At 42.9% G+C, this 15,803-nt stretch overlaps 1 protein-coding gene across 1 annotated transcript in view; it reads right to left on the bottom strand.

Moving 5' to 3' along the window:
- Positions 1 to 388: 388 nt before the first annotated feature.
- SUCLG2 (succinate-CoA ligase GDP-forming subunit beta) overlaps positions 389 to 15,803 on the bottom strand; it is a 198,961-nt gene continuing 183,546 nt past the window's right edge. Inside the window, exon 11 of the mRNA XM_069968783.1 lies at positions 389 to 874. Coding sequence (XP_069824884.1) covers positions 759 to 874 — 116 coding nt within the window. The 3' untranslated portion in view covers positions 389 to 758. The remainder of the gene's footprint in view (positions 875 to 15,803) is intronic.

Raw genomic sequence — 15,803 nt, 5'->3', positions numbered from 1 at the left:
TATTATACGTACGGCATAGCGGGGTACAGACCCCTGTAAACATGAAAAGGTCATTGTGCTCACACAATTACACACCGCCCTCAAATAGGTATTCAGCTGAGGGGTTGAGAGTTGCTCCCCCCTCCATATGATCCCATACTGAAGACCTATACTAAGGATAAAGAAGAAAATACACAAGATAAAAAAGCAGAGCTTTTTAGATTTACCAGGGCTGACTTTCTCACCTGGCACAACTTATGGCGATGCCAGGATATGTTATTTGTGGTTTCACTGCCTCACTCCAGCTACATCCGTATTACAGGTTGGCAGGACAGCAGCGATACTTTTCAAGCCACAATAAGGATTACTTCCATACCAAAACACTGAAATAAGTGGTCACCACATCATCTGCCATAGTAAGATCAAGAAATCTTTATTGATTCTTGAAGTTCTTGAAGAAAAATAAAGCTCTAGTACAGTACTGATATGTATAACAGTTGTGATTCATATAAAATTCACAGTCCACCTATCCCAGTGGTCTCCTCACTACGATAAAACTTCAAAACAGTGGAAAAATATTGGTATAAAATTAGTGACGGATTAAGATTTGTGCAGATTATTAACAGCTTCATTATTCCTGACATGTCAATCTACTACAGGTCGTCTGGGCTTATTTGTGATTCCCTGATATTCATGTAGATCGGTTTCCCAGCTTGCACTGCAGAACTGTGATACATTCGTTGTTAGAGGTTTCCATGCGTGTTGGTAGAGCAGAGTCTTTACTTCTTCTTGATGCTGGCAACGGCTTTTCTAGCAGCATCGTCCAGGTCATTGGCAGATGTGATGGGCAGCCCGCTCTCTTTTAGGATTCGTTTGGCCTCATTGACATTTGTTCCTTCAAAACAAACAGCAAATAATCAGTCTCCTCGAAAGTATATTGTGTAAATCTTATAGTTTTTTTTTTTTTTTTTTTTTACTTATGGTTGCCACAACATTCTTTGTATGAGTTTGCACCTCTGGAGGCAGAAATGTAAAACATCTGTCTATATATACGACCTCTATGCCCCAGAGCCCCACAGGGCGGTCTACCTAGCTATGCCACGATCATTCATGCTTTAATTGAAAGGTTACATAGAAGTCGCCCTAAATTAAATAAGTGACAGTTTACAGCTAATTCTAAAGGAACAGCTAATTCTAAAGGAGCATCTAATATTGAACTGCTAATTTAACCAGTGACACAGCTCACATATATGCCAATGGATGAACAGTCTAAACACCAAAATTAAATGTTAATTACATTTGTGAAAAGTGAGAAAATTCTGAGATCTTTGCGCATATTGCAAAAGGCAGAAGTCAGTGTTGCCCTGCAGTGACGCCATGTGCACCCAGCACATACCAGACATGGATACCGCTCAGTATGTTTATAGTGTAGGATGATTATCATACACACAATGACTTATGTTTCATCAATGGTTGTAGTGATATAATAGGTATACAAAAGATTACAAGAAAAATAGTAGTGCTCCCAACTAGGATTCGACAGATCAGGACTGGTCAAAAGCCAAGTGCCACATTTGATATTGAGACCATTGTTTTAGTTGCCCAGAAATAATTAAAAGAAGCTATCTAGCTGACTCCTAGGCAGTAAAGGAAAGAACCTGTCATCACTTTCATTCTACCTGATCCATGAGTCAGTGGGACAATCCCTGGCAGCTTTTTCCCAACCCACTAGCCTTTATGGACAGATCTATTCCTGTTTGAAAATAGGGAGATATAGATCAACCAAAGCTGGTCGAGCGAGCACAAGGTGCAAGCGTCTGCCTCAATGGCTTGTTGTTCAAGTAGCATGACATGGACGACAGGTTCCCTTTAAATGGGTTGTCCCTTCTGCTGTTATTTCAGATTGGCACTGCTGTGTCATGCTAGTTTCCTGGTTCAGGGCAGAGCCGGGGTGCAGTAGTGATAAGCTGAATCAGCTTGGCTTTGCTGTGTCTCCCAATGAGGTTACAAATGTCTCCAAGGACAGTCCAAACACTGGAGATATGTGTGACCTCTCTGAGAGAGAGGTAGTAAAATCACAATGATCACTCGCCGAGATCCCGACCACCTGACTGTCAGCTGAGCCTGGCAACAGCTCTTATAGCTGAGCGCAGTGGTCAGGGATCAAGGCAACAAGCTGACAACAGTACAGGGACACCAAGGAGCCAAACTCAAAAGGAAAGCAATTTTACAACGGGCCTAACTCTGGGTAACAACTTAAAAAAATAAATAAACAAAATAATTTTGGTAAATTAATGTTAAATGGCCAAATTTGAGATAAGAAGCTTACAATCAACAGTCCTGACTAGGGATTAGCAAATTTGCAGTACTAGCGAAGCGCTTTGCTAGGCTTGGCCGACTCCCAGCTTCTGAACTTCGCTATGTGCCAAAAGTTGGCATTGTCCTGGATAGACAACCCACCAAACTTATTGTTCCATGTCCTTCTTATCTGGGTTTTTATTTGACATTGTGAAAAACTAAAACTATAATAAAAAACTAAAAATCTCTAAAACTTTGCTTCCCTCAAACACTCTCAGCAAAACAATAACTAAACTGTGATAGCGGTGCATCTTTAGTTCTAAACGTCTGTCACAGAGCCAAAGAATAGAGGCAGTAAAAGAGAATAGCGAGGCCCCACTGCTGTACAAATCTCTTACTGCTTAAAAACCTCACAGAACAAAAAACCCAATAACAAAACACTGATGTCATGAACAGGGCTGTCAGCGCTGTACTCACTGCTCTCGCCCCAGCATCAGCCTCCTGTGTCCGCTCTGTGCGTGTGCTGCATTGCTATGAAACATTTGCACGCCCACGATGATGGTATTCAATCCCAGTGGTGTATTTAAGAAAGCAAAGTCTACCGAAGCACAGCTTGTACATCATTCTCTCCTTGCTGCACATCCACACCCTACTGCTACAGTTAAGGGGCCATGTCACACCATGATTTTGGCACACACTGACTGTATAAGGCAAAAGAGTATGCAGATGAACAGTACAGAGCAATGTCTTCCTGGTGGGCCCTGGTGTAATCTAATAGTGATACCTGATCCATTTTATATACATACAGATATAGACAGGGATAGACAGTATCCATTTGGACAGCCCAAACTACACAATGAATCGTCTATGTATCTATGATACTCATTTTATCAAGAACTTTCTAAATGTGTGTCAGAGTTCTTGACCAACCCAACATCTACAGTAGACACTGATATTGGCATAAACTGTAGTTCTGCTTGAGACCGAGCTACTGTTATGGCCCGGATAAGGTGGTCAGAGCAAGAGGAGGCATGATGGCAAATCACAGTGCAGGGATGGAGGCCCATCATATTTGGCTACAACATCCCAGCTCTCTACATAAACATATAGATGGAACACTCCTCTGCCTGTGATTTCTGTTTCCTGTCAGTCATCTGCTTTCCTAAGCTTGCTTCTTAGCATTGTTTTCTAGACTTGTGACCGCTCTGCTTTGCATCTTGATCACCACTTTCTGGATTATGTTTTGAACTAAATCTCTGGTACTGTATATGGACTGAATTCTTTTCTAATCCTACCCTCTGGTTTTGACCACTGGCCTGACTATGGCTTTTGTATTTGGCCGAGACTGGTTCTGACCCGGACTGTTAACTATGCTTTTATGTGACTGCCCTTGGCACTAAGCCATTGTAGGACCAGTCATCCAGTTGGGAGCCACTATTTAGGGCAGAGAAAGTTGGCTGGGTTCAGTGTAGGGCTCCGGATTTCGCTTTTTCACATTAAAAAAACACGTGCAAGACCAAGACAAGCATTCAGGTGTACGGGGAAGATGGGATGTATAGCCATTTCAGTTAAACTGGGTGCTTCCACTTTTTCCTCCCATAACCATAATACAGCAGTCTTCATTCACAGGACTCGCAGATAAAACTTGCAGTTAATTAAATATCATTAAAAAGTATGATAATTCTGGTCCAGGAAAAACTACTTGTAAATGAAAAAAACAAAACAAAAACACTAAAACACCCAAAAACAAATGTTGGTTGAAATGCTATACTAGCCCATTTTGGACTCCACTGATCCATACTCATAGTCTGACTACCATATTTTATTTAAATGCTGGCTGGTTGAGATTGCTCTGTTATATCTCAATTGTATGGTACCTTATAGAGGATTATAGATATACATATATACTCTTGTGTGAAAAGATTCAGTATAACTTGTAACTTATTGACTGGAATCTGCACCCATTACTTTTTGCTCACCCCCACCCCATAAAGAACTCTCAGCTTGGATCGTCCATTCATCATACCCGTCTGCTTTCTTATTCCCTGCAATAGCATTTGTTAAAAGGCAGAAGAGTCTGGGAGGAAGAAGAATGTAGCGGCTGCTCTTTCCTGCTCTCCCTTGTCTGCTGTTAGCCTGTATGGAGTCTGCAATTAATGCCAATTTAATATTTTATAACTCTGATTCCTCTTTGCGCTGCTAGAGGTGGGAGCAGAAGGATGTTCTGTTATAATGGAGCCTGAGAAAGTCAAAATGTCATTCTGGGGAGCTAATAATGGGAAAGCAGCTGTGCACGGGGTGCAATCCGTTCAAGTGTTATCTGCAGATCTTCTCAGAGATTGAGATAACATCTCATTAGAACGAAGCAGAAAGCACTCAATAAAATGAATCACTTTGTTATAGGTGTTATGTGTACTGAAGACGACCGTTACATGAAAGAGGAAAAGGCTACCGGCTCTTTCCTCCTATTCTCCATATAGTATGAGATGATCACATGAACCCCGATGGACACATGAATAAATAAACATGAATGTAATCCCTATACAGCAATACATAATAAGCTTATGTTGGCGCTATTTAAATTATTGAGAGAAAAAAAAAAAGAATTTTTTGAAGAATTAACCTTTGGCCACTGGGTGGTGACAGAGAGCTGTACAAAGTTTAGAGTGCAGGTTAGAATAGATGTTAAAGGAAAGCAATGAGAATAGTCCATTTAACCATTGCAGCAAAGGACACGTCTGCTAGGACACGTCTGCTCAAGCTTCCTACACACAAAGCTGAGTGCAATTAAGGAGATTTCTAAGAAAAGAAACAAGGTCATAAATTATATACAAAACTCAGTCCAGCAGGTAACAGGTTAATGGACGCGGGCCGTCACTCACCCACACGCAGTAACAATCACCTATCCCTCCACGCTGTGCACCATCACGATCTCAGTTTGTAAACCGATGCACTGTGTACAAGTGGCGGAACACAATAAAGTCCATAGATTGAGTGTCATCACCAGTGGGCAAGATGACCTCTCTTAAGATGGCAGAGATGAAGCCTGGAGTATTGAGAGCGCATGCGCGGAGCCAGCGACTGGTGATGACAATCTATGGACTTGTAAACAGTGGGTCTGTTTACAAACGGAAAGCATGATGGCGTACAGCGTGTAGGGACAGCTGATTGTTACTGCATGTGAGTCACGGCCTGCACATTTTGAGTGAATAACCTAAATCTCTTCATTCACATATATCTGGAGTGCCGCCTTCATCGTTGTTGCGGAGTTGGAAACAGGGTCTGTTTTCCATGAGGTAGAGCACCCACCTGACCTTATAGCCTCGCAGTGCCCTTCAGCTTTTTGGATTTTGCTAACTCTTTACCACAAGGTGTAGCACTTTTCTGCAATATGGTAGCCACTACTTGTTGTTTGGGAAAATCTGTCTTTAGTAACACACATAGCAAGACAGAAACAAAGGAAGTGCAAGGGGGGCTTACCATGTATTGTTAAGCTGCAAACTGAGCCAGTCTGACTGCTGAACATGATGCTAAAAGGTAAATAAAGGCCTCCGTTCCCACCCCTCATAAAAGAGCAACTGTCCCCTGTTTAATTATTATAAAACCTGCTCCTGAATGTCTACAGTCCTGCAGTGTGATCTCCCTGCCCCCCCCCCCTCTGCTTGTCAGAAGCAGAAGCAATAGCTCAGTTCTTAGTGTAGACCCTTTATACTGCTGTTTCGTACATTTTTGCTCATACAGCATCTGGCAAACCCAGTGCATCAGTAACCCCCTTCTCCTACCAAATCTATATTAATGTGATGTATGAATATTCTGGCACAGCAATAGCCCCTTAGTAGCACTTTTACTAGCACTAGGCCATGACATAGCAGAGATGGGTGTGTTGTGTGTTGTGAATAGTCAAAGTCACTTTTATCATTACGCTGACCCATTTTTTCCAACACATTAGCTTGAACAACTGACTTGTATCCCACGGCAGACAGATGTCAATGTCACAAGATAATGACTGTTTTTTACTTCACCTTCAGTAATTTTAGTTTTATGGCTGATCACTGTATGCAACATTCAGGTCTACTTCTATAGCTCCAGTGATCACTAGTCACACACATCATCCCCTGCGGTGGGATGACCACATCCACAATAACAATGCGACTAACTGATGTAGGAAAGGGTTAAAAGCAGGAATGCTGTATAAGAGATATATAGAATATTGTATTCTGTAATTGCAGCACAAGTCGGACGGCTCTGGGTATCTCTCTGTATCTAATATTTGTTGTCTATCACAGATTACACAAGTATCGGGATTCTACAGCGGGGAGATCTTTATCCTCATGTATCATATAAAGCTCTGGATAGTCTCCCAGCACCGATCATCCCCAGAGAGTGACACTTTCATTTGCCTGGATTAGGAGACTTTATTGCTCTCTCATATCAGAGCTTTCCTCTCCTTACAGACCTGTAGCATATATCCCTGTCCCAATAAATCAGATCCTGGTCTGCTGCTACTTCTTATCAAAAAGAACATAATATTAAAGTATATAATTTAAACATATTCCATGAACTGCACTACAACAATCAATATCAACTAAGTGTGAACTAGTGCACAGCAGTGGTGGTCAGTCAGACTCCGCCATGTCAGTACATCTCAGAAAGCCTCTCTAGCATTTCTTTATATAACTTCACTGCAGTTATAACTGTATTTTTGGATACATTGCTCCAATGCCACTAAATAGCTATAAAAATTGTAAAATTCTGTCCATCTATAGCTGCCACTAGAGGGAGCTCTCTGCAGTAGAGTAATACATTAAACTATATAAAACAGTTTAGAGCCACCTCCCCCCCCCCAATAGCTTCAGACAGACTACTGCAATTCACTGTCTACAAAGGGGATTTGGAGCTCTGTATAAGAAAAAACTGAACATTGAACAATATAAAGATATATTAGGAAACTAATCAACAGAGTTTGGGGGCTAAAAACAACATGACTCTGAAAGGTGGACATTCACTCTAAGAACTATAAATGTACTGTCACCTAGGCCAGAAAATCATCTCAATGTAATCCACGACAGGATAATAGTACTGCGGGCGGCTATTCTGTGCACCTTACAAAATATAAAGGTCTTATCGCTGGTTTTTATTCCTTGTGTCCCATAACAAAACACAATAATCCGCTGTCTAGGCAGGTGGGCATCCTCTTGATTAGTCGAGTAAATATATGCAATTAGAAAGTTCCCATGTTCAAAGGAACCGGTAATCCCTTCCTCATCCCCTGATCAAACAGCCTGTAATTATTATACAGTTGGTAACAAAGATTTGCTCATAAAATCCCCCTAAATCAAGGCAGATTTGACTGATTAAAACTTTCTTCATCAAGACATTTTGTAATTCACTGAATGAGGACAAAGATTACTCAGGCGGCTATAGAGTTTTAGTTAGGAATGCAGTGAGTGAGAATACATTATTTGTTAAAGGGATAATGCTAGACTAGGTCACAGTAATAGGAGGTATATACATATATACTGATCGTAGATTATCTCATGTCTAATGTGTCACATTTTGAAGGACATTTTAATTCTGGTTCTCTGCTAACTCTCTGGTTGCACGTGTAATGCTTCTCAAGATTAAAGCAACTCTGTACCCACAATCTGTCCCCCCAAACCACTTGTACCTTCAGATAGCTGATTTTAATCTAAGATCTGTCCTGGGGTCCGTTCGGCAGGTGATACAGTTATTGTCCTAAAAAACAACTTTTAAACTTGAAACCCTGTGCCAAACAGCCGTGGCCTAGAGAATCTGTGCCCTAACTTTGCACCACCCCTCCATCCTTCCTCCCCACCCTCTTCACCATTAGGAATGCCACTGGCAATATTTTTCCTATTCCTCTGCAGTAAACACTGCACAGGTGCCTTAATGATCTAGTCCATGTGCCGTGCTCACACAACTGATGAATAGGAGAATACTTGCCTGGAGCATTCCTAATGATGAAGAGGGCAGGGAGAAGGGACAGAAAGGTTGTGTCAGCCTAATGCACACACACTCCAGGCCACGCCAGTTTGACACAGGGCTGCAAGTTTAAAAGTTGTTTTTTAGGACAATAACTGCATCACCTGCCGAACGGACCAAGGACAGTTCTTGGATTAAAAGCAGCTATCTGAAGGTACAAGCAGTTTGGGGTGGGCAGATTGTGGGTACAGAGTCATTTTAACGTATTGGATCCCGAGAAGAGGGGTGGACCTTACCAGGGGCGTTTCTAGGGGCAGGCAAGCCGGGCCACCGCTCGGGGCACCGACAGCTAGGGGGCGCCCTGCAGCATCTGGCCCTTGCACTCACCTCATCGTCAACGCCCCTCCCCCCCTCCAGCGGCCGGACTCCACGGAGCTGTAAGCACCACCCTGGGGCAGAGACCTGGGCACTTCCTGTGCAGGCGGCCTCTGTATGACAGGCTGGCTGCCTGCAAGGGAAGCTAGAAGAGGACACAGGGACCAGAAGAGGAGCTTTGAAGAGCAGGGTGACAGGTAAGTATATGACCATTTGTTTTATTACTTACATTATGGGAGCTAGAGAAGAAGAGGAGAGGGGGAGGGCGGATCCAGCACTGTAAGGAGCCTTCATCCCGATTGGGGGGGGGGGGGACACGACCTCTACTCCTAGATGATGATCCTAGCTGCTAATAAGCCCCGGTAAGCCCCACAACCAAAACGATAAGCCCCGCCTCGCTGCCAACCTCCGATGCCAGAGTTCACAGTCCTTCCAGCAACATGTATGTCAGTATAATGGAGGTCACACATTTCCCAGCATCCTGTATGTCAGTGTAATGGTGGTCACCCAGCCTTCCCAGCATCCTGTATGTCAGTATATTAGAGGTCACCCAGCTTTCCCAGCATCCTGTATGTCAGTATAATGGAGGTCACCCAGCTTTGCTAGCATCCGGTATGTCAGTATAATGGAGGTCCCCCAGCTTTCCCAGTATCCTGTATGTCAGTATAATGGAGGTCACCCAGCATCCTGTATGTCAGTATAATGGAGGTCACCCAGCTTTCCTAGCATCCTGTATGTCCGTTTAATGGAGGTCACCCAGCTTTCCCAGCATCCTGTATGTCAGTATAATGGAGGTCACCCATTTCCCAGCATCCTGTATGTCAGTATAATGGCGGTCACCCAGCTTTCCCAGCATCCTGTAGGTCAGTATAATAGTGGTCACCCAGCTTTCCCAGAATCCTGTATGTCAGTATAATGGAGGTCACCCAGCATCCTGTATGTCAGTATAATGGAGGTCACCCAGCTTTCCTAGCATCCTGTATGTCCGTTTAATGGAGTCACCCAGCTTTCCCGGCATCCTGTATGTCAGTATAATGGCGGTCACCCAGCTTTCCCAGCATCCTGTAGGTCAGTATAATAGTGGTCACCCAGCTTTCCCAGAATCCTGTATGTCAGTATAATGGAGGTCACAAAGCTTTCCCAGCATCTTGTACTTTGTATTATGGGGGTAGGGGTGTACTGAACATGGGCCTGTACTAAACAGTGGAGGGAGGGCTGTACTGCACATAGGTGGCCAATACAACAGAGATGCCTACACTCCACACAGGGGGCTACACTACACAGAGGGATCTACACTACAGGAGACATTATTACTATATTGAGGGCACAAAAAGAATTACTACACCTTATGGGTGGGAAAAGGGAAGGAAGTTGCTGGAAGTGCGGAGCCTGAGATGTCTGTCTTGCAGGTTCTGAATAGATGAGTTGTAGCTACAAGAAATAATCATGGAGGTCTGGGCCAGATGGGGAGGAAAAGGGAAAGGGACGCCTCAGATCAAAGAAGACGTCACCTGTGAGTCACTGAATTATATTTTTGTATTCAGTAGAACATTATTCAGTTGGGGCGCTGCACCGCTCTATGCCATAACATAGTATAACGCTTTTATCAAGATCCGCCCTGTGGCCAAAATGCCCTAGAAACTGCCCTGGACCTTACTGCGGGGTATCCTCCTAGTTATGGTTATTAGTTGGCAGCCAAATGCTGTAGTGAGGGCATGGACAAGGCGACAGGAGCTCAGTTTCATGCATTCTGGCACATTTCTAATAAAGACTGCGCACAGATGTCTATATTTAGTTTTTATTTCACTGGAGCAATCAAAAGGTTGCAAAAGAAATAATACCTTTACGCAGGATGGATCTGTAGTGGATTTCACACAGCAGCGGGTCCCTTTACTGTCACTTTCAATACAATTAAATACTCGCAGTGGAATCGGCATCCTGCTGTGAGTATGTAAAAGGCAGCCCCCTTGACCTCAATCCGATTGATGTACAGGCGTGGAGCAGTCTATGGTTTGACACACCCTACAGACCCAGTAGCATATGTTTGAAAAACAGTCTACACTTTTTGCTTTAAAGCCCCCTCAATGGAAATTTGCAGCGTGAAATCTGCTGCGGATCCATTCTGTGTGAGTCTAGCCTTAATAATACAAGCCCAATTCCCAGTGTGTTACCTTCACACAGCAAAACATCTATTTTGGATGGCATACATATGGGGTTCCCCCCATGCGTCCACACATCAGAAGGAGGTTTAGATTACTTGGGTTCATATGCAAGGCTATATAGAAAGACACCAGCATTATATATGGGATATAGTAAGTGTGGCTCTGTTATGCCTCCCAGAGGACAGAAGGACCAACACTTGGGGATATATTCTGTGTTGGAACCACATGTAAATACACAATACATACACACGTCCCATATGCCAGGATGCACATTGCTTTAAGTGATTTAATGTAAACTTTACAAATCGCCTTAGGATTCCACCTGCTGCACAGTCTTCCTTAGTATCATTAGGATTCAGCAAACATGCAACAATAAATCTTATAACTCTATTCCTTACACTATAAAATGCAGCTGGATTCCTCAAATCTCTGAAGGACACCACGCACAGTATACACCAGCACTGCAGAGCTCAGATAACATAATACTGAGGTTGCCAGCTCCTCCTTTGTTGTGCTGTGACTGTTTGAAGAAGTCCGCTTTGGGCTATGCTATAGAATTGTAAGAAGACTGGAAAATGTCTCTGTGTAGAATGGTTTGTCTGAAATCGCCCCCAACCAGAGACTTGTGGCTTATTATGGATCCTGCACGGGCTTACTGATAACACATGGCACTGCTGGTCATCACACATTCAGGTTAAAGATGTCACTGTCTGTCCTTACAACCTAAATAAAGGGTAAACAGCAACACTATATCTACTACGCATACAAATGACTGTAAAAAAGAAAAAAATATTATGTTACAATTTCCGGCACACTGGTGTGACCGGTCACTGGGATGATACGGCACGGATGTTTTGTCCAATGGCTGCCATGGGGTTTTGGTGCAATGTTACTTTGGCCTAGTTTGTGCACTGGACCCAAGTATTTTAAAATAATGTATTTTATATGTGCCTTGTTTTTTTAATTGTATTTTACAATTTAAAAAAATTCCTGGGAAAACCTGGGTTCACACAATGTATATTTTCGTAAAACCACGGCTGTTGTACAACGGCCGTGATTTATACGAAAATATACGTTACATTGCTCCCTATGGGATCCTGGCCGGAGCGTATATGTTCAGTGAATAGCGGGCGCAGAAGACCCTGTCAGTTCACACAATAGAGCGAGCGGCTCCGGTTGTTTGCTCTATTATGTGCTGTGGGGAGTTCTGATGCGGGCGTGCATGCTCGCATCAGATCTCTGTGGCCCGAAAGATCATCCAGCCGCAGATGTCTGTGCATTAGGCTTGTACCTCCTTCTCCGTCCCTCCTCCCCGCCCTCCTTATCATTAGGAATGCTCTAGGCAGGTATTTTCCTATTCCTTACCTGTGTGAGCACGGCACATGGGATGGATCGTTAAGGCACATGTGCAGTAGAAGAAATTCTGCCAGGGCCATTCTTAATGGTAAAGAGGATGGGGAGGAGGGACGGAGAGGTGGTGCCAGGTTAGGGCATAGATACTCGAGGCCATGGCAATTTGACACAGGGCTGTGAGTTTAAAAGAGTTTTTTTAAGACAATAACTGCATCACCTGCCGAACGGACCGCAGGACAGATCTTGGATTAAAAGCAGCTAACCGAAGGTACAAGTGGTTTGGTTGGGTCAGATTGTGGGTACAGAGTCACTTTAAGGTATTGGATCGTGAGAGGAGGTGTGGACCTTACTACAGGGTATCCTCCTAGTTATGGTTATTAGTTGGCAGCCAGATGCTGTAGTGAGGGCATGGACAAGAGCTCAAGAACCATGTAATGCTCAGGTTTCTCCATCCGGAGAGTGGAATATTTTCTTCTTAGTTCACTGCATATGATTTCTTGGGGTTCCATAAGATATCTTATGATAGGAATTGCAGTGTTGAAACATTGGCACTCCAGCTATTGCACCATCACTGGTCTAAAGACTACTGTTACAAAAAGGAAATGTTTAAAGTATTGAACATATTAAGGAAATTTGTATAATGGTCCATATCTGCCTATATTGCAATATGATATAACCTGTCTGATATTGCACATCCAAGACCTCACATAGCAGCGCAGCGCATGCTGATAAGCTTCCTCCGTCCTAATAACTGGAGCTGGTGAGGTCTACGACAACATTTAGAATATCAATACTTATATTTACTGAATATGTTTTGCATTGTCTGCAAAATGTAGAGTTGTATGTGTACTTTTTGGAATACTTGGTTCAACTTTTGCCTGACATCAGCATTGCTTACGCTGCACTTGTCTTTGTGAATTAGCATTTCCTGATGCAGACAGAGCGCACATCAACAACTACTGATACTGTGTGGTCGCTGCTCATTGCAGAGATACCCACTTCACTACTTCTTCACTTTCCATATCTAATACCAGTAACATCCAGGAAGCAATGAGACAGGCATGCCAGACTGAAAAAGCAGTGCACATGAATACTTATTTTAGTGGGATGTAGATCTCTGTACAGAGCTATATGGTCATGAATACAATGCAATAACTGCTGTGGACAATGACACAAGTGGGTGGGAGCAGGAAGGATTTTACTCTGTATATTCAGGTTTATACAGTATGTCATTCAAGGGCATGTGAAGCTGCGTGGCCATTCCTATAGGCTTGTTGTATTAAGAAATTATTATACATAAAAGGACAAAACTTCATGGGGTGACAGAGCATAAAGATTAAAATTAAAATAGGTATTACACTTACCTATGTATGGGAGCTGGGTACCATGACTGCTTTTCAACAACATATACGGCAAGTTCAGACTCCAAACAAGTCAAATTTAAAGAAAAAAAAACATTGTCCCTGCTCTTAGGAGTCAAATCTGGACCTTGTGGTATTCTTTTTACACGTGGCAGAGGTATATTATCCTAACCACAGATTGACTTAATCCCAAAATCCATTACTTCTATGAGTCTAAATAAAATGAAATCACTACAGTCTCCAACACTTTAATAATGCATCCCTTCAAAGAACCCTTAAAGAAGTTCTTCCATCTGGGACAGGATATGCCATAAACGCTTGCAGTGCTTGGCTTATTACACAATTCCCTTTATTGTCAAGGAGTTCTATAACCTATATATGTATAGTGCATTCAGCTGATTACATAGCCTGTTGAGATGGCTTAGGTTTCCTACCTACTGGTGTCCAGAACCATGTGCAAACCCCATCTCGCCCCAGTGTCCTGCCTTGGTTACACCAGTTTGTTTTTCGTATCTATTAATATAGGCAGACTGCAGACTGTCCTGTCAGCTCTCCTAACCTGTCTATTTAAGTAAATTTTTGTACTCTCCCCGTAAAATGACTAGTCTTGAGCATCTTTACTTATAAGTACAGTATTTTCCTGTCTATAAGACTACTTTTTAACCCAGGAAAATCTTCTCAAAAGTCAGCGGTCGTCCTATACACCGGCGTCGTTTTATAGGGCAAAAACTTTGGAACCGGACTAAAGCATCTGCAGTCGTCGCATTTGGGGGGGGGGGGAGCTAAACAACCGACACATCCCTGCTGTTTACAATGACCGTATGAAGGGCAGAGCAAGTTGCAAGCGTCTGGAGTGTGAAAAGATAAGATACGGTAGAGTGGCGCTGTGCCCAGAAAAACACATCGCTTTCACCCATTTGTTTGCCCTTGTATCCTACCAGTATTACTGTAATACCTCCTCTGCCTCTCAGAGCTCGCTGACTCATGTTTTTTTTTATTAATTTTTATTTGGTGTGCATTGGAAGAGGGGTAGTCTTATACGGCGAGTATATCCCAAACTCTATATTTTAACTGGAAAAGTCAGGGGTCATCTTATATACCAAAATGACAGTACTCTGTATAGTGCTTGTCCTCCTGCATATTGCAAACTGGATATCTCCCCCTTGCCAGGAGTCAAACATTGTAAACACTGACTATATTAAGTCAAACTGTGTAGGGATACACCCCACAAAAGGTAATACCCAGCTGTCAATTTATTCAGGACTATCTAAGGATCAGAATAACGGAGGGAAAGCACAATGCAAGGTTCAAAGAAAAGAAGCTCCAGAGTAGCTATCTTATGGAGAACACAATCATTTTACTAAAAAAGACACGCCAGAGAGGTGACAGGTCCTCTATACTGACATCTTAGTGATCAGCAGAGGGTGGTAAAAAAGAAGCTGTCAGCGCAGCCTCTCCTTACAGGAGCCCAGCCCGTCTGCTTGATCTGAGCTGACAGAAGTCAGGCTTATGGTAACAAATGCATCTGAATGCGAGTTAGGTGGCGGCAAGTCCTAAGTGTATGCATCACAGCAGTCATCCACATGGTTGTTGTGGGTTCTCTAGACAAAGGAGCCCACCAGATGGGTTTAACCCCATCTTTAACAGTCGATGACTTGTACCAAGATGTGATTTAAGTGGCGAGCATACAGAGTAAAAGCAGCTGGATCTTCTGTCACATTGGATAGGAGTATGATGGTGTCAAACAGCTCCTGAAAGGTGCCCAATTTTTACCCTTGCTACAAGGCCTTCCAATGATGGACAGATGAAAATAGTCATCACTGTATATTTGCTGGGACACCTGTAGTGATTACTGGGAAGACACACCGGAGATTCTCTTTGATCTCGTGGAAACATACACTTAGGAAATTTTACAAGAAAGCTTTGAGGAATAATTTGGCGCTCTGTTTTTTCTGACATATTTTGATAGCTCGGCGACAGCAAATTAATGTTCTTTTTAAACAAGGTGATTACAGAGGAAAACTACTAATGCTTCCAGGAGCCTTGAAAGGCGGCACGGTTCACGTCTCTCTCTATCACTTTCTCTTTTAAAGCAAACTACAAAAAGAGGGAAGCATATGAAATCTAGACACACATTCGCCTTTGGGATGTTGAAAAGAAGGACACGTTCCTCATTGCTGCGACTGGGACAAACTGAATTGACATTACTGTGTGAATAAAACTCCTCTGTACTAGGTTTTTGAGGTTCAAATGACAGGTAGGGAAAAGGCAAAAAAAAACCACAAACAAAAAACAACTTTTACCTAAACTGCCTTTAAGAAATAAAAGTAAT

The sequence above is a fragment of the Dendropsophus ebraccatus genome, chromosome 4 (assembly GCF_027789765.1).
Source record: "Dendropsophus ebraccatus isolate aDenEbr1 chromosome 4, aDenEbr1.pat, whole genome shotgun sequence".
NCBI lineage: Eukaryota > Metazoa > Chordata > Amphibia > Anura > Hylidae > Dendropsophus > Dendropsophus ebraccatus.
The sequence above is the reverse complement of the archived record's forward strand: the minus strand, read 5'-3'. Positions and strand labels throughout refer to the sequence as shown.